This window comes from Mandrillus leucophaeus, unplaced genomic scaffold (genome assembly GCF_000951045.1).
Source record: "Mandrillus leucophaeus isolate KB7577 unplaced genomic scaffold, Mleu.le_1.0 Scaffold202, whole genome shotgun sequence".
Lineage (NCBI taxonomy): Eukaryota > Metazoa > Chordata > Mammalia > Primates > Cercopithecidae > Mandrillus > Mandrillus leucophaeus.
In genome coordinates this window covers 2,450,953-2,468,719 of record NW_012102055.1, presented here as the reverse complement: position 1 = coordinate 2,468,719, position 17,767 = coordinate 2,450,953, and the positions used below count along the sequence as shown (strand labels likewise).

Genomic DNA, 17,767 nt, shown 5'->3' with positions numbered 1-17,767 from the left:
TAGAAATGAAATAAATTTTTTCAGACTCTGTCTTCGTTACTGCATTTTCTCTTAGTTTCTTTGGGTTAAAAAAAAATCAGAGATTACACTTAAAATTTTAGATCAACTGATCTGAAACCCACTTCTCCAACACTTAGAAATGTTACGTAGTTAGCAAGCACTCTTTACAATGCATAGTAGTGCATTCACAAGGTAGGGAAAGAGATGACCAGAGTTGATAAGCCAAGATTGCGGAGAGTGACTGGGGCTTGCAGTGAGCTGACCCTGGAACAGGGGTAGGGGTGCGGTATTATCAGTCGAAGTCATCTGAGTCTTTGGCTTTAACGTCCAGGGGGAATGGGATTTTGTCTGAGATTGGGAATGGGAACTGAGCCTTCTCTCACATCCCCCTGTAAGACTTGAACCCTTGAAGGGCTGTACCCTCAGTGGGAGGGCAGACTAGAAGGAACACCTACCCAGTAGTAGCAAGGGGAGATGAAAGGTAAGAATTTATCTGTTTTGTCCTGGGCAAGGGAGGCATGGTCTCCTGATAATTTGTAAGAGGAGACTATGCCTCCTGTAAAAGTTAGTCCCTGGCTGGTCTTCCCTGAGGGCCTAGTTGAAGCAAAGATAAAACAACTCATTAGAGGCAGGCCCACAACTCAGCCCATTAAGGGTTGCCAGTGATAAAGCCCCACCAAAGATATAATATAAAATTACTATTAAAGGTAGAAAAGAAGACAATGAAAATAGAAAAGCCAGTCAGACTGAAAAAACAAATTGAGTAACTCAAAGGACTGATTATAGAGCAGGTAAGATTTAGCTGAAGACTGGAGTGTAGGTCTAACGAGTTCTCCAAATGGTAGCACAAAGAGATTGAGGTCTAATTAGGAGCTCTACCAGGAAGGAATAGGGACCAGACCATTTTCCAAGAACTGAGTGGCCAAGGATTTTCTAGAATTGAAGAAAAACATAACTCCTCACACTCAGTACAGTGAACCTGAATAAGTTAAATACACACTTAAAAATATTTTACTGAGTCCTTAGAACCCCAGAAATGGGTCTTAAAAGTAATGAGAGATTAAAAAGATATTACAAGGGAATGACAAATAGACTGACAGTGTGTTTCTAAACATCCCATCAAGAAAAGGCCGGAAGACAAGTGAAATAATATCTTCAATGTGGTGAGAGAAAACTGTCAGCATGGAATTCTGTTCTCAGTTAATCCATGAAGGTGAAGTAAATTTTCTCAGGGCTTTAAGGACTGAGAAAGTTTATGAAGGAGAGATCCTTGCTGAAAGATCTACTCAAGGATGTACTTTGGCAAGACCCTAAAAAAAGGAATGAGATGCAAGAAACAGTGATGAGCAGATGGCCAGCGTTTGGGTAAACAAGCAAGTATCAGCTGTCCAGAACCAAACAACACTGACTAGTCCATATGTGTGTGTGATGGGGGCTCATGTCGCGGGGAAGGGCAGCAGACCTAAGACCTTGTAGGTGGTTCGACCACTGGGGAGGCAGCTGGAGACATTCGTGAAATTCAGTCATGTATGGATGTTAGGAAGCTGTGTTAGCATCACAGCTTGTAGGATGAAGCGATAGCAGTACTTAGGGAGAAATTTATTGCCTTAAATATTTGCTGCCAGAAAAGAGAAAGGACTGAAAGTTAATAAATGGCCATGTCAGGAAGTTAGAAAAGACAGAATAAACCAATGGAAGGAGGGAGGAAGGAATAATGAATATTAATTTTATAGATTGGATCACAAACCCAACAGCTGGTCCCAGAATCATGGATGAAATTGATGTCGTTAAATTGTATAGAAATTGTTAAAAATCAGCACTCTAGCCACCCTTCCCCCTTTTAAAGAAAAGATCTCAGAACACTAATCCTGACAGTTTTATGGGCAAGTTCTTCCAGATCTACAAAGAATAGATAACCCTAACTTTACACAAACTATCCCAAAGAATAAGGGAAAAGGAATGATTTTTAGCTCATTCTGTGAGACTCAAGTGACTCTAATACCAAGATCAGAGAACAGTCTGAGAATGACCTCTGATTGTTCTCATTTTAAAATACACATAGAAATCTCACATAAAAATGTGAACAAACCAAATCTAGTGATATATTAGAATCTCCTTCAAGAAAACATTTATACCATAGAAACTTTATGAACTGGCATTAGACTGTGCATTACTCTGATTCCACATATTTCAGATTAAAGGAGAAAATGTCAACTGGTAAAGACAAAGCAATTGGTAAAATCCAATACTCAATTATATTAAAAAGATAACTAGGAATATAAGACATGCTACTTAACCTGAGGAAAGATTTCTGCTGGAAACCTACAGTTGGTACAACACTGGTAGTAAAACATTAGAAGCAGTGACTTGGGAATGCCACAAGGCAGCTTATCGCACAGACTCTGCTCAGTACTGCACCAGAGTTCTCAGCCAGCTCTGTTAAGCCAAGAAAAAGAAATGAGATCATATGGTTTGGAAAGCAAGAAACAATACTGTCTTTTTTTCCACAGCTTCTTATTAAAAAAAAATCAGAAAGAATCTACAAAATCCTAGATTTTGCAAGAGCGTAGATGATAGCTGGGTAATTGATACATATGCAGAAATGAATTACTTTGCTGGTTGTCTATAGCTGGGAAATAGAAGAAGTAATTTACAAAAGATATTCTAACCATCAACAAAACAACATGTAAGACTTTTATGGAGAAAATCATTAAAATCTTATAGAAGTATGGAAGAAAACTTTTTTTTTTTTTTTTTAAGAGACAGGGTCTTGCTATGATGCTCAGGCTGGTGTTCAACTCCAAGGCTCAAGTGATCTCCTGCCTCCGCCCCAAGTAGCTTAGACTACAGATGTGAACCACTGCCTGGCTTCGAAGAAAACATTTAAATCAATGTAGTGCTCTAGCATACCATATTCATTGACAGACAGCTTCTATAGTTAGAAATAGCAGTCTTTCCTACATTCATGTATAAACTCAGTGTGATTCAAATACAAATTCCAGTAGAGGTTTTGTAGGGGATGCTTAAGCTGAAAGTGTGGTATTGATGTAGGGCATAAATATAACAGTGGAACAAAATGTAGAATCTAGAAGCAGATCCACTGAATGGCACAGAGACGGCCATCTGAGTCTGTGGGGGAAGGAAAAGACCAGTCAGGAAATGGTGCTGGGTAATTAAACTGATGGGGAAAGTTTTATCACTGTTTCCTGTCACATACCAAAGTAAATTCCTGGTGATTGAAAACCTGACTTTGAAATGCAGTACCAAAGTCTTTTGAAGAAAATAACATATAAACAGTGAAATGACTTCTGTCGCAATGGTTGTCTCCAGGAAGCGACCCTGAGTGGCTGGCATCAGGGCTATAAAGGAGATTTTTCACTCTGTATGGTAGACATGTCACACTACAGTTTTGTGTGATAGCATACATTTTTAAAACCTAAAAGCATAGAAGTATGGATAATAATTTGTGGTTCAGCTATGTAATATAGGAGTGAAAATAAATAAACCGCACCTTGGCCAATATGGTGAAACCCCGTCTCTACTAAAAACTACAAAAATTAGCTGGGCGTGGTGGTGCAGGCCTGTAATCCCAGCTACTCAAGAGGCTGAGGCACAAGAATGGCTTGAACCTGAGAGGCAGAAGTTGCAGTGAGCTAGGATCGTGCCACTGAGCTCCAGCCTGGGCAACAGAGAGAGACTTTGTCTCAAAAAAAAAAAAAAACAAAAAAAGAATAAACCAAAGCTATGTGTATTTATATGAACAAATCTCACAAAGTTTAGTCAAAAAATGTTACCAAATAGCACCTAGAACAATGTCACTTACACAGCAATTACCAACACACAAAGCAACGGCTGTATTTTGTTTGTAGAGATACATGTAATAGAAGCATAAGCAGGTGGAAGTGGTAAGTGACCCATTCAGAGTGTTGTCCCTCTCTAGAAGGGAGATGGCATATATATACTTATACACATGTGTGTCCCCCCCCCACATATATATATACACACACGCATACATACATATATATAAATATCTGAAGTGCATATGGCAAAATTAGGGTTTGGTGAACCTGGGTGGTAGGCTAATGGATGTTCATATTTTTCTTCTTAGTCTTTTGTATGAGTCATTTCATAATATTTTAAAAATTAGGAGCTGTTGATTCTGATGTAGCCATGTCTACTAGGGTCTCTTTTATTGTCATTCTGTTTTAGTTTTGTACCTTCCTACCAGGTCACCTTATGCTACGCCCAGGAAATGGATCTGGGGGTTTGTTTTCTTTGACCACCCCTACCCCACGGCTTCTCCAAGCTTCCACACAGAGTCCCCCGTGGAGCTGCTGCTTAGGAATGAGACAGAGCCCTGGGAGCTGTTGAGGGTCCTTTCACAAAACCTACCAAAATCCCAGCTGCCAAATTGGACCCAACTGACTTGGCCGGGCCATGTGAATTAGCAAATAGCTTCTGTGTCTAAAGAGTTTGGGGCTTCCTCTTACTTTTGTTCCCCGAATCTTAAGAACAGAAGAAGAGCCGTTCTCTCGAGAGCTTAGAGGTGGGCCAGAGAGTTCAGTGCGTTGAACTCTGGGCAGCCTCCTACATCCTTCCCCCTTGGGGCCTTCATCTTTTTGTCTTACAGTCTGAGTGTGTTGGCAATATCATAGTCCCCCTTTATCTATGGTTTCACTCTGTGGTTTCAGTTACCAGCAGAAAGCTGTGGTCTGAAAATATTGAATGGAAAATTTCAGAAAGAAACTCTTCCTGAGTTTTAAGTTGCATGCCATTCTGAGTAGCGTCTTGCCCAGGGTGTGAACCGTCCCGTGTGCAGTGGATTCACGCCGTCTATGTTACCTGCCTGTGCGTCACTTGGTGGCCCTCTGGGCTCTCAGATCCACTGTCTGGTATCACAGTGTGTTTGTTTGAGTCACCCTTATTTTACTTAATCATTACCCCAAAGTACAGGAGTGGTGATGCTAGCATATGGTTATAATTGTTCTATTTTATTATTGTTAATGTCGTACTGTGGCTAATTTCTAAATTAAATTTTATCATAGGTATGTAGGTATAAGAAAAAAAAATAGTGTATATAGGGTTCAGTATTACTGCAGTTTCAGACCCACTGGGGCTGTTGGGATGTTTCCCAGAAGATAAGGGAGGACCACTACAGCGAGTAAAAGTACATATTTGACAGAAGTTTCTGAAATTGACAGAATATAGATCCCTGTGGTCAGACCCTACAAGATATGGGTGGGCACACATCTGCCCTAACTCTTTGGTGCAATGGAGGAAGCCCTAGAAAAGGTTTCTGTTGGGGGCCTCTTATCATGGTGTGGATTTCAGGAGCAGAGCTCCCGGAATGCTGATTGTGAGAACCGAATTTGAGAGGCATCCCTGGCTTCATCATTTCTGTGAATCAGGGATCTCCCAGCGTGATGTTTATGCCCCACCAAAGCTGACTCTGCAAAGCAGCAGAAAGGCTGTTTTTCATTTCGATTTTTTTGCTGTCCGTGGTGGTATTGCCTTAGCCTTAAATGTTTCAGTGTATTACGACTTAAGACTAGGGCTTTTCATTTTCTTGTGAAAGATTTCTTTTAAAAAATTCTAACTTGGAAATTAGTGGTGGGGATGTAATTTCTTTTTCTGCAAAAGTTGGGAAGACACATTTGTGCTGCTATAAAACATATATTTGTGTGCGTTGTAAAGGAAAAATATTCTCCCGAGTTTGCTTTTCTCGATTCTGGGTCCCAACAGAGAATATATTTTTGTATTCTGTGTTTGCCTATGTTGAGTGAGATTAAAAGTTCATTTTCCAGCCTTGGCTTTTCTGCCAGAGTTTAGAAGTTGGAAACCACAAGGCTGCACAGAGCCCCACAGTCCTCGGCTGTGAACAGGCCCCTCTTTGTGCATGGACATTCACTGCATCACGGTCTGCAACCAGTGCCAACCACGACTCCGTGGAGACCACCTCTCGAGCACATGGTTGTTGGGAAACCATTTGGGGTTTACGGAGCCTCGGTGAGGGTGACCCAGGCCCCGAATGTTCGTTTCTCTAGAGAAGGGGAGTGTTTTAGAGGATTTTTTATTTTTTTTAATAGAGATGAGGTCTCCTGTGTTGCCTGGGTTGGCCTTGAACTCCAGAGCTCAGGCGATCCTCCTGCCTCAGCTTCCCAAAGTGCTGAGATCACAGGCTTGTACCACCACGCCTGGCCTTAGGATTTTTGAATGTAGTGATTATAATGTGATGTCCATTTTGGCAGAGTTCTGAGAAATCTTGTAAGTACTCAGAGGAGTTTTGGTTGGTGGGTACCTGCCAAAAAGTGAGGGTTGACTGTACCATGTTCCAGACCTGCTTGTCCCCATCCTCCTACCCACTGAATCCATGCACAGCTGAGCAGGGTGTGATTTCCTTTTTAACACCCCACTTGAGAGTGTGTTCTCGGAAGGCCAGTTCCTGGTACTTTCCCTCGATGATCAAACGTGAGAGTGCCCTGGCTGTGGATCACACTGCTACTGCCCACAGCCAGAGGTCAGAACCCATTTGGAAACATAAATGCCGCCTGACCCAGGATTGAAAGGCCTCCATGAGCTCCCCTAAGACTTTGTTTGTAGAGGTTAAGACTGGAATGAAAAGTGTGACTCGGTCCCGCTCAGTGCAGAGTGACAGTGTGCGAGAAGTGTGTTGCCACGCGGCTGATAGAGTTGTCCCCAGGGAGAGCATATGCTGGGAAGTTTTCTTGTCATGAGTGTTTTAAACCCTCTTCCTGCAAAAGTCTTAGAAAGGCCAAAGTAATGCGTTCCTTCTGTGATAAGAGTGAGAGTGAATTTTTTTTTTTCTTTTTAAGACGGAGTCTTCGCTCTGTCACCCAGGCTGGAGTGCAGTGGTGCGATCTCGGCTCTCTGCAAACTCTGCCTCCCAGGTTCACACCATTCTCCTGCCTCAGCCTCTCGAGTAGCTGGGACTACAGGCCCCCGCCACCACGCCTGGCTAATGTTTTGTATTTTTAGTAGAGACGGGGTTTCACTGTGTTAGCCAGGATGGTCTCAATCTCCTGACCTCGTGATCTGCCAGCCTCGGCCTCCGAAAGTGCTGGGATTACAGGCGTGAGCCACCGCGCCCGGCCGAGAGTGATTTGTCTTAGAACACGATGCCAAGACGTTGAAAACAGTCTCCCTTCTCAGTCCCTTCTTTAAAATGCCCTCATATCAAAATTTGCATTTGATTCCTACTCTATTTCCCTTTTCTGTATCCACTCAAGAGGAGTGGGGATCTCAATTTCTTAGGAGAAGAATCTCAGTATCTGAGCCACTAAGCAGCCTGGACCCAGCCTCCCACAGCATCTAGAGGTTTTGCAGGGCAATGTTGGGGGAGGCCTGTCCACTTCCCCTCCTCTCCTCTTCCACCTCTTTCTACTTCCCCTTACTCACCCCTTCTTACCCTTGTGTTCTCTTTGCTCATTCCATTGATCTTTGTTAGAGGGACTCGGGACTCAGTTGAATGTATCCAAATACATACACCTCCTGGAGTTCCTCAGTGAAGTGGAACTTAGCCTGGGCTGTGGCAGGAAGGTGTATGAACCTGGTTGCCTCTGAGCCATTGGACTTTGGTCCATAGGCAGTGAGAACCGTGTTGTTCGTCCTCATGGTTTGGGGAGCGTTGTCTGACAGAGCGCCTGGTGACACTGTCTCCTCACCCTCTGTGCACCTTCTGGATGTGAAATTCCAAACCTGGCATCTTCTGGGCCTCCCAGGACTGATTCTTCCTGTTTCCCAACATGCAAATTATAGGCTCCATAACTCCTCAGGAGCTGTTGCTGGCAAAAGGCTATTTTCCCTCACTGAATTCTTGAACACGTTTCAGGATTGTAATGCAGAAGTTTTTATCTCTGATCCTGGGTAGCGGCATTTATTGGCACTGGGGAAGAGGGAAGCAACCGAGTGGAGATGGCACACTGTGGGCCTGCTGGCTAAAATGCATGTGGCTGAAAGCCTGCAGATGTGTTTGGTTTGGTTCACATGTTTTTTAAATCAGTCAATTTCACATTGAGAGAAAAAATATTCAAAAGATAACTGGCCTAACATGAAAAATCAAAACATCTCCCAACTCAGCAATCACATTTCTAGGGCAGTCGGCCATGACGGAGTGTCACTGCCTAATTTTAGGTGGGGGCGGGTGTTTTTGCTCCGGTCTCCACCACTGCCCATGGTCTCACACCTGGCCTGCATTTGTGCTCCTGTGCATCTTTGACTTTGTGGTGGGGAACATCTTGCACGGGGGACCTGGCTGCAGAGGCTCCTGGGCGTGTGTGCTGCAGAGGTAGACCTGTACTCTGCTCTGCCTCGACTGCTGCTTTGTGTGGGGTCTGCTCCTGCCGTGGGTATGAATCGCTCATTCCTAAAGAGGAGCAGGAGAGAATGTGGGACATCAGAGAGTGCCTGGGTTTGTTTCTTCTCTGAATTTATTAGTCTGAAGAAAGAATTAGTGAAACCTGAAGTTTGGTGGGGATGGAAACTGTTGAATGCCTCGATTTCTACAAATAGAGTAACCTCCATGTGTGTATTTGACAGGTGAAAGGAAAGCAAGCCAGGATGGATATTTACGACACTCAAACCTTGGGAGTTGTGGTCTTTGGAGGATTCATGGTTGTTTCTGCCATTGGCATCTTCCTGGTGTCGACTTTCTCCATGAAGGAAACGTCGTATGAAGAAGCCCTAGCCAACCAGCGCAAGGAGATGGCGAAAACTCACCACCAGAAAGTAGAGAAGAAAAAGAAGGAGAAAACAGTGGAGAAGAAAGGAAAGACCAAGAAAAAGGAAGAGAAGCCTAATGGGAAGATACCTGATCACGATCCGGCACCCAATGTGACTGTCCTCCTCCGAGAACCAGTGCGGGCTCCTGCTGTGGCTGTGGCTCCAACCCCAGTCCAGCCCCCCATTATCATTGCTCCTGTCGCCACAGTTCCAGCCACGCCCCAGGAGAAGCTGGCCTCCTCTCCCAAGGACAAAAAGAAGAAGGAGAAAAAAGTGGCAAAAGTGGAACCAGCTGTCAGCTCTGTAGTGAATTCCATCCAGGTTCTCACTTCGAAGGCTGCCATCTTAGAAACTGCTCCCAAGGAGGTGCCAATGGTGGTGGTGCCCCCAGTGGGTGCCAAGGGCAACGCACCAGCCACTGGCACTACTCAGGGCAAAAAGGCGGAGGGGGCTCAGAACCAAAGCAAAAAGACAGAAGGAGCCCCAAATCAGGGCAGAAAGGCAGAGGGAACCCCAAACCAGGGCAAAAAGACAGAAGGAACCCCAAACCAAGGGAAGAAGGCAGAGGGAACCCCAAACCAAGGCAGAAAGGCAGAAGGAACTCCAAACCAAGGCAAAAAGGTGGAGGGGGCCCAGAACCAGGGTAAAAAGGTAGATACAACCCCAAACCAGGGGAAAAAGGCGGAGGGGACCCCAACACAGGGCAAAAAGGCTGAGGGGTCTCAGAACCAGGCCAGAAAGGTAGAAGGGGCCCAGAACCAGGGCAAAAAGGTAGAGGGGGCCCAGAACCAGGGCAAAAAGGCCGAGGGGGCCCAGAATCAGGGCAAAAAGGGAGAGGGGGCCCAGAATCAGGGCAAAAAGGGAGAGGGGGCCCAGAATCAGGGCAAAAAGGCAGAGGGGGCCCAGAGTCAGGGCAAGAAGGCTGAGGGGGCCCAGGGTCAGGGCAAGAAGGCTGAGGGGGTCCAGAACCAGGGCAAGAAGGCAGAGGGGGCCCAGAACCAGGGCAAGAAGGCCGAGGGGGCCCAGAACCAGGGCAAGAAGGCTGAGGGGGCCCAGAACCAGGGCAAAAAGGCAGAGGGGGCTCAGAACCAGGGCAGAAAAGCAGAGGGGGCCCAGAACCAGGGCAAAAAGGCTGAAGGGGCCCAGAACCAGGGCAAAAAGACCGAGGGGGCCCAGAATCAGGGCAAGAAGGCCGAGGGGGCCCAGAAGAAGGCCGAGGGGGCCCAGAACCAGGGCAAGAAGGCCGAGGGGGCTCAGAACCAGGGCAAGAAGGCCGAGGGGGCCCAGAACCAGGGCAAGAAGGCCGAGGGGGCTCAGAACCAGGGCAAGAAGGCTGAAGGCGCTCAGAACCAGGGCAAAAAAGCAGAAGGGGCCCAGAACCAGGGCAAGAAGGCCGAGGGGGCCCAGAACCAGGGCAAAAAGGCCGAGGGAGCCCAGAACCAGGGCCAAAAAGGAGAGGGAGCCCAGAACCAGGGTAAAAAGACAGAAGGGGCTCAGGGCAAAAAGGCAGAGGGGAGTCCCAACCAAGGCAAAAAAGGAGACGGAGCTCCCAACCAGGGCAAAAAGGCAGATTCGGTTGCTAATCAGGGCACAAAGGTAGAGGGTGTTACAAACCAGGGGAAAAAAACAGAAGGGTCCCCCAGCCAAGGCAAAAAGGCAGAAGGGTCCCCTAACCAGGGCAAAAAGGCAGACGCAGCTGCCAATCAGGGTAAAAAGACAGAGTCAGCTTCTGTCCAGGGCAGAAATACAGATGTGGCCCAGAGCCCAGAGGCACCAAAACAAGAGGCTCCTGCCAAGAAGAAGTCTGGTTCAAAGAAAAAAGGTGAGCCTGGTAAGTAACTGATTTCTTTATGAACTTAGAAGGAAAGGCTGTTTTTAAATGACTTGTGGATTCTCTTGGGGAGTACCACCTGTATCAGTCAGCAATTGTCATAATAAGGCTGCATAACAAACATTCAAAAAAAAATTGAGTGGCTTTCAATAGTGGTCATTTATTGTTGCTCATGCTTCTGGAGGTTAGCAGATGTGAACTTTCTTGGATGGTGGCTCTGCCTCAATCTGGTTTTAACTGGGTTGGTGACTCTGCTACAGGTTGAGCTCAGGTCAGTTCCATGTGTGGTCCTTCTGGGGCCCTCTAGGGCAGAGGCCCTTCATGGTTACAGCAGAGGCACAAAAGGGCATTTCAAGCCCGTGTTTCAATGACCAGAACAAGTGATGTGTCTGAGCCTGAGTCAAGGGGCAGGGAGTCCACTGTGTCCAGAGAGAAGGGACTGCAAGGTGATGTGAGAAAGGAGAGGTGAGTGAGCAGTAGGTCCATGTCTTGACATGTCTTAAACATATGGGAGCACAAGGAGAGGTGAGGAATTAGGAGCAGTAATTCCATCCACCACACAGTGTAGAAGAGTTCTGTGTGTTGACAAGTCTTTCTTAACTGTCTGGCTGTGTGCCGTCAGCCTGTTCCGTGTTCTTGCCTCACCTGATGCTTTTGTACAGCCTGACTCGTGTATCTGTGTTTGTTGAGTGAATGACGGTAGGAAGGTGTTTTTAAGGAGCAGTTGCATTCTTTCCCCCTCTGCCTTCCCCTTCCCCTGCCCCACCCTAGTCATTTAGTAAAGCATTATAGAGCATTAACATAGACACTGGATTACATACATATGTGATCATATGGAGCACTGATTTACCTTTATCTTTTTCGTGTATATCACTGTAGAAATTGGTCCAGGGAGTTCCTGTTTCATGTTTTTCATTCATTCAATTTTACTTCTCTCTCCTCCCCTCTCCTCTCCTCTCCTCTCCTCTCTTCTCCTCTCCTCCCCTCCCCTCCCCTCCCTTCTCCTCTCCTCTCCTCTCCTCTCCTCTCCTCTCCTCTCCTCTCCTCTCCTCTCCTCTCCTCTCCTCTCCTCTCCTTTTCTTGTTTTTAAATAGCCACTAGCTGATTTGGAAAAATAATTGCATTTGTGTTGACAAAAGGTATCTTGGAAGGTGTGAAATGTTTGGACCAGTGTCGGGTTGCACAGGCCCTGTGTCTTTAGCTGGGCTTCCCTATCTTGCCTCTGTCAGGCTATTACCTTCCTGGGGTTTCCTCCTTCTCCTGCTGTTTTTGTTGGGCCATTTGCTAGGACAGCATCCCCCTGCTCCGTGTGAGAGGCCCTGTCCCCTGTGAGTGGCTGTAGGCTCCTGTGGGAAGCCAGGGACCAGCTGCCCAGCCCAGATCAGGTGGCCTCGAAAGCCCTTTGAAAACCCAGACGCTCTGGCCTCAGCCCTACTTCCAGAGGCTGGCAGGCGACACACTGCCCTTTCTTTTTTTTTTTTTTTTTTTGAGACGGAGTCTCGCTCTGTCGCCCAGGCTGGAGTGCAGTGGCTGGATCTCAGCTCACTGCAAGCTCCGCCTCCCGGGTTTACGCCATTCTCCTGCCTCAGCCTCCCGAGTAGCTGGGACTACAGGCGCCTGCCACCTCGCCCGGCTAGCTTTTTGTATTTTTTTTTAGTAGAGACGGGGTTTCACCGTGTTAGCCAGGATGGTCTCGATCTCCTGACCTCGTGATCCGCCCGTCTCGGCCTCCCAAAGTGCTGGGATTACAGGCTTGAGCCACCGCTCCCGGCCACACACTGCCCTTTCTTTAACATGATGTTCCACTTGATTCAAAGCTGGCGATGTTGCTGAGAATCGGCTTTTACTTGGTTCTTCTACATCAGGGATGTCCACAACTTCCTGCATCCCATGGTCATTGTTACTTCGTGTGGCTTTAGACTTTTGAAACAAGATATGAAATAGAAGTGTGATGATAATATTGGAAAGGAGGACAAAATTGTTCTAATTTGCAGGTAATAAAGAACCTTGTTAGGGATGAGATCTACGTGTAACCTCTGTGAACCTAACACAACAGCTTGATGAGGTGATAAAGTTGCAACCAAGAAAATAAACCCCATGTTCTAGGAGAAGAAGATTAAATATTATCGATGAAAGGATAGTAATTTCCAAGTTAATTTAGTGGTCTACCATTATTCCAGCCCAACCTTCTTGGTAAGATCTTCCCCCTAACTTGACGGATTATTCGAAAAGTCCCATCTGAGGGAAAAATAGGTAAGAATAATTGAACAGATTTTTTTAAAGTGGATTTTAGAAGGCCAGTCCTGTCACTGTGTGAACATCTCCCAACTGTTGTAATTACAAGTAGGAGAATAGAAGGCCCAGAAACTGACTGAGAACTTGAATGAGAGAAGCATCATATTGCAGTAGGGGAGGAAACGTTCGGCAAATGATCTGGGGCAGTGTGTTCATATATTCATCTTTTGGAAAAGTCTCCTTAGACCCACCAAGCACTTGCCTCTATAAAAATTTAAAGTTTGGATGAAATAGATTTAATTTGAAAAGAAATGAATATGGATTAGCCCAGATGGTGGAAGATGGCCACTCTGACATTGTCATGAGAAGAAGTCACCAAGGCTGACATGGGGAAGCTTGACACGCAGCCACGCGGGGCTGCGCAACCACAAGGAAGAGGCAGAGGCAGGGCCACGTGTGCCACTGACACGCCGCCCGCAGGGTGGTTTCTTTCTTCTTCACAGTGTCGGGAGTCTGGAAAACATGGGGAAAGTTCTTTCTTGGACTTTACGTTTTCGTTTCTTGAATTCGCACTGAGGAATCTCAGGCCTGTTTTCCCATGATCGATGTACAAAGGCATCGTCAGGGCCATCTGCGGTGGACTCGGGCCACTCACCAGACACTGCGAGGATCCCGGAGACATCCCCTTCTGAAGTGCTTCTTAAACTTTGGTATGCAGATGAATCACCCAGGATCTTGCTATGATAAAGACGGTGACTCAGCAGCTCCCAAGTGGGGCCTGAGATTCTGTATTTCTAAGCAGCTCCTGGGAGCTGCTGATGCTGTGGGTCCCAGGTCCCACACGTGGGGCCAGTCATGATCCGGGAGACTTTGTCATTTAGCAATTTTGAAAACTCACATTAAAGCAAATAAGCTTTATTTAAAACCTGTTCATATCAATATATAATATATATTTTTAAATGCTGGCATTGTAAATTGTGTGACCGTTTTGAAAAGCATTTTTGTAAAATGTATCAAGAGGCTTAAAGGGGCCAGTAGTTTTTCTTCTTCTCCCAGACTCCCTTCAGGAAACAGTGTAAACTGTGGCAGCCAGGTCTGTGGGTGAGTGGCCGGGGTATCCCTCGGGCCGCCCTGAGAGCTCGGTGCATTCGGCTCACCCAGACACAGTGCAGCCACTAACAGTGATGCCTGGGAAGATCCCATAATAGCCTACAAAGACTGGTCACATGGTCACAGTGTGACTTTTCATTGGAAAAGTCCGGTGCCAAATTCTTTAGATGCCTCAAGAACAATGGAAGGCAGAGACGTTAGATAAGTGATAACAAGATAAACCAGAACTGTAGGAAATACACTATATAAGAACCCCCATTAGAGCACTAGTTCCTTTCTAATTTTTTTTTTCAATGTAGTAGTCGTTTTCAAAAGTCAAAAAGCAGCTGGGCGTGGTGGCTCACTCCTGTTAATCCTCACACCCTGGGAGACTGAGGCAGGAAGATCACTTGAGCTCAGGAGTTCCAGCCTGGGCAACATAGTGAGACCTGGTTTCTACAAGAAATTTTAAAAAGAAAGGAAAAAAATGAAAGTCAGAAAGCAACACTGAAGACCCTAGATCTCGTGTTTGTGACAGCGCCCCCTGGAGCTGGGAACACCCTTCGGAAAGCCTTCAGTAATGCTGCTGGGACAGGAATTCCAACGAACTGATGAAGCAAAGAATTTCCTATTAAAACCTTCCTGATAGAATGCCCTTTAGAAATTATTTTAGGGAGATAAAATTGGATCTTGATATATTTTCTAAAATACTCTTTTTGCCATTGCAAAAAATAAAGGAATAATGATATTTCCTTAATTCCAGATGTTAAAACAACTGAGAAAGATCCCTGGAAGGCAGGGGCCGCTGGAACTCCTGCTCCGGCGTGCTGTCTCTGGACGTAGCTCAGCACCGCAGGCCTCTGCCTGTGCGTTCATCTCAGTAGTTCTGGGGTGAAGTGCAGAGAAGGACCCAAGAGCCACAGTGGACAGACCTTAGGGGCTGAGGGTGGTTTGTAAAGCAGCACAGGCTATAGAGTCACCCAGGATTGTTGATAGGGGAGCGTGGACTTGGTGACCGGGTCCAGAGCTCCAGCCACAGTGGAGAGACCCTCCATGATTCCGTGATGCTCAAGCATCAAGAGCTCAGGACAGATGGAAGGAGGCATTTATGAACATGGAAGGGAGTCACTAGCAAACACACGTGATTGGGTAGTAAGGCCGGAAATTCAAGGTATTTGAAATCCCAGTTAACAGGCACATGTATTCAGTCTTCTTTTCCACAGAATCTGTAGTGCATATTGGTAAGGCTCCGAGTTTATCCATAGAAAACCCATAAGTCTTTAATGTGTCTGGAGTTCCGGGGTCCCAGGTGGAGATTGGGGGAGCAGCATCTGTACAATAAAAAGCATTCAGAACTCTGGCTTAAGATGCTTCACACTCAGCACCTGCTGTCACCAGTCCCGTGATGGGGTTACACTCAGGATGTGGGGGACATTCGAGTCCTGGAACGACAATGGCTTGGTGCCTCCTGCATGGAGACTGTGAAGGGAGGGCGCTGGCCCTGGGATGTGAGGAGGTCGGGTGTGTGTTACGTGGACAGCCCACACCAGTCTGCATGCGTAGCAGTTGGGGTGGAGGGCCCTGTCCTTTTGTTGTGTCCTTTAGTTCAGTGGTCAGACCCTGCATGGCCATTATCAAACCAAAACAGACAAAAACGGGTTCATGCATTACTGTTTAACTATACAGTGTGCTTTTCTGTGGACTGTGCGGGTGGGTATCTAGTATTAATGTCCCAATCAGCATTGGTCTTTGGTGGCTGGGGGTTGTGAGGCGTGCATGTGTGGCTCTTTCTGTCCACCTTGGGACCAGGTTGTTCTTTTTTTTGTTTGTTTTTTTGAGATGGAGTTTCGCTCTGTCACCCAGGTTGGAGTGTAATGGCGTGATCTTGACTCACTGCAACCTCCGCCTCCCGGGTTCAAGCGATTCTCCTGCCTCAGCTTCCCAAGTAGCTGGGATTGTAGGCACCCACCACCACGCCCAGCTGATTTTTGTATTTTTAGTAGAGATGGGGTTTCACCATGTTGGCAGCTGGTCTCGAACTCCTGACCTCAGGTGATCCACCCGCCAAGGCCTCCCAAAGTGCTGGGATTATAGGCGTGAGCCACCTCGCCTGGCCAGGGCCAGGCTGTTCTTGGCCTGTATCTGTATGTATTGGCCTCATCTGGACTCTGTCACAATCTGTTTATTCTTTAGCACACGTGTATTTTCTGCTGTTTCCAGCTGACGGGCTCCAGGGACATTTCTTGATGCATTTGTGGCTGCCATCTTCCTGCTAAGAGCATGGGTGGGGGGCCCACCCCCTGAAGCACTGCCAGGTGGCGTGGGCAAGAAGGACTGTCTGCATAGCATCCAGCTTCCAGCTGCTTTGCAGCTCTGACTGTAAAGGACAGAGGCCCTGGGTGGGCTCAGTGAAGTGTGCACCTCTCCTCACAGTTAGTCTGCTTTTCCCACACACAAATAACATGAGCACAGGAGAGAGCCCGAGGGCGTGCTGGGCATGGTGGGCACGTCGCTGCATCTGGCAGAATTCCCACCACGGCAGAGTCAGTTATTGGTGGTGCTCTCTGGGTGCTTGGCCTTTTTGCCTCGCAAAGGCGCTTCTCTGCTCTGGGCTCGCTGCATCACTCGCAGTCATTTCCCACCTTGTCTCTGTGCCCTCGGACGATTTTCTTGGTTTTCAGTTTGCCGTGAACTGTGGTGCCTGAGGGTATGAGGCAGAAATCTGTGAGTCCACAACATGGGTTTTCACCAGTGGCTCATGGAATTGGCTTCACCCTTGCAACTACGTCTTACATGTGGAGTTTCGTGTTCCAGAATTAATTGGATTTCTGCTTACCATTGGCGGCTGTGACCATGTTGCCGGGTGAGCAGGCCCGGATGAGACACGTTAGACTGCGGGTTCCTTCCTTTGTCTGCGGAACAGACAAAGGCTGCGGCGGCCCCCACTGGCTGCCCTGTACCTCCTTGCCCCTCTGCTGGGGCCGAGCTTCCTGTCAGTCTGGGGCCTGCCATCTTCTCTAGAGGTCATGTGTGCCCAACCTGAGGCAACCGTAGGCAGAACTCCAGGTGGGCTGACTGGCCCTGGATGTCTAGAATCACAGGGACCTGTCGGTGTGAGTGTGTTGGGTGGGAGGGGTGAGGTGGCATGAGGGCTGTGCTGCAGGGATCCGGGAGGTGCTTGGGAGTGGGTTCTGGATCACCGGTGTGGAGCAGGCCGGGACGGGAGTTCCTCCCATGAGTCCAGGAGGCCTTGACTTGGGCAGGGAAGGGCTAGAGTCTAGGGCTGTGCTGTCCCATATGGGTGACACTGGTCACATGGGAGCATTTAAATTATCACCTAAATTACTCAGAAGTAAATAAAAGATTCCATTCCTCAGTCACACTAGCCACATTCCAAGGCCTACTAGGCACACGTGGCTAGTGGCTCCCCTTACACAGTGCAGAGGCAGATCATCTCGGCCAGAACAGAAAGTTTCCCACAGCAGTGCTCTAAACAGGACCGTTTGAAAGGAGGTGGCCTCTTAGATCACTGGCAGATCTGTGCAGCCCTGTGTGCTGTTGCACACTGCTCCTGCCTGCTTTGTTCTGGCTGCTGTGTCCTGAGTACAGGGTGGGGTGAGCTGTCTGACCTCCACATCACAGTAGGATGCTGCGAGGGGTCACAGAGGCTGTGACTGGCCCATAGCACATGACAGATCAGCAGCAAAACCAGGTCTGGAGCTGGGCTCCACCAGAGACTTGAATGGCTTCTTCAGTCTTCCTGGCCTTATCTGTTACCTGTTTGGTCCAGCAGGGCCCCCTCCTGACAAGTGTCCCAGAGGGAGACCCCGCAGGAGTGGTAGGCCCAGGACATGCTTTTGCAGACCCAGGCTG

The 17,767-nt window shown here is 47.3% G+C and overlaps 1 protein-coding gene across 3 annotated transcripts in view; it reads left to right on the top strand.

Annotated features, from left to right (window-relative positions):
• RRBP1 (ribosome binding protein 1) overlaps positions 1-17,767 on the top strand; it is a 66,926-nt gene that overhangs the window by 10,710 nt on the left and 38,449 nt on the right. The window contains exons 2-3 of one of the 3 annotated variants that reach the window (XM_011979478.1): positions 8,557-9,105; positions 10,477-10,561. The exons of 1 other annotated variant lie outside the window; for it this stretch is intronic. In XM_011979478.1, the coding sequence (XP_011834868.1) occupies positions 8,578-9,105; positions 10,477-10,561 (613 nt within the window). In that variant the 5' untranslated portion in view covers positions 8,557-8,577. Of the gene's footprint in view, positions 1-8,556; positions 10,571-17,767 lie in introns of all 3 variants that reach the window. One more of the 3 variants, XM_011979477.1, reaches the window with a different exon arrangement.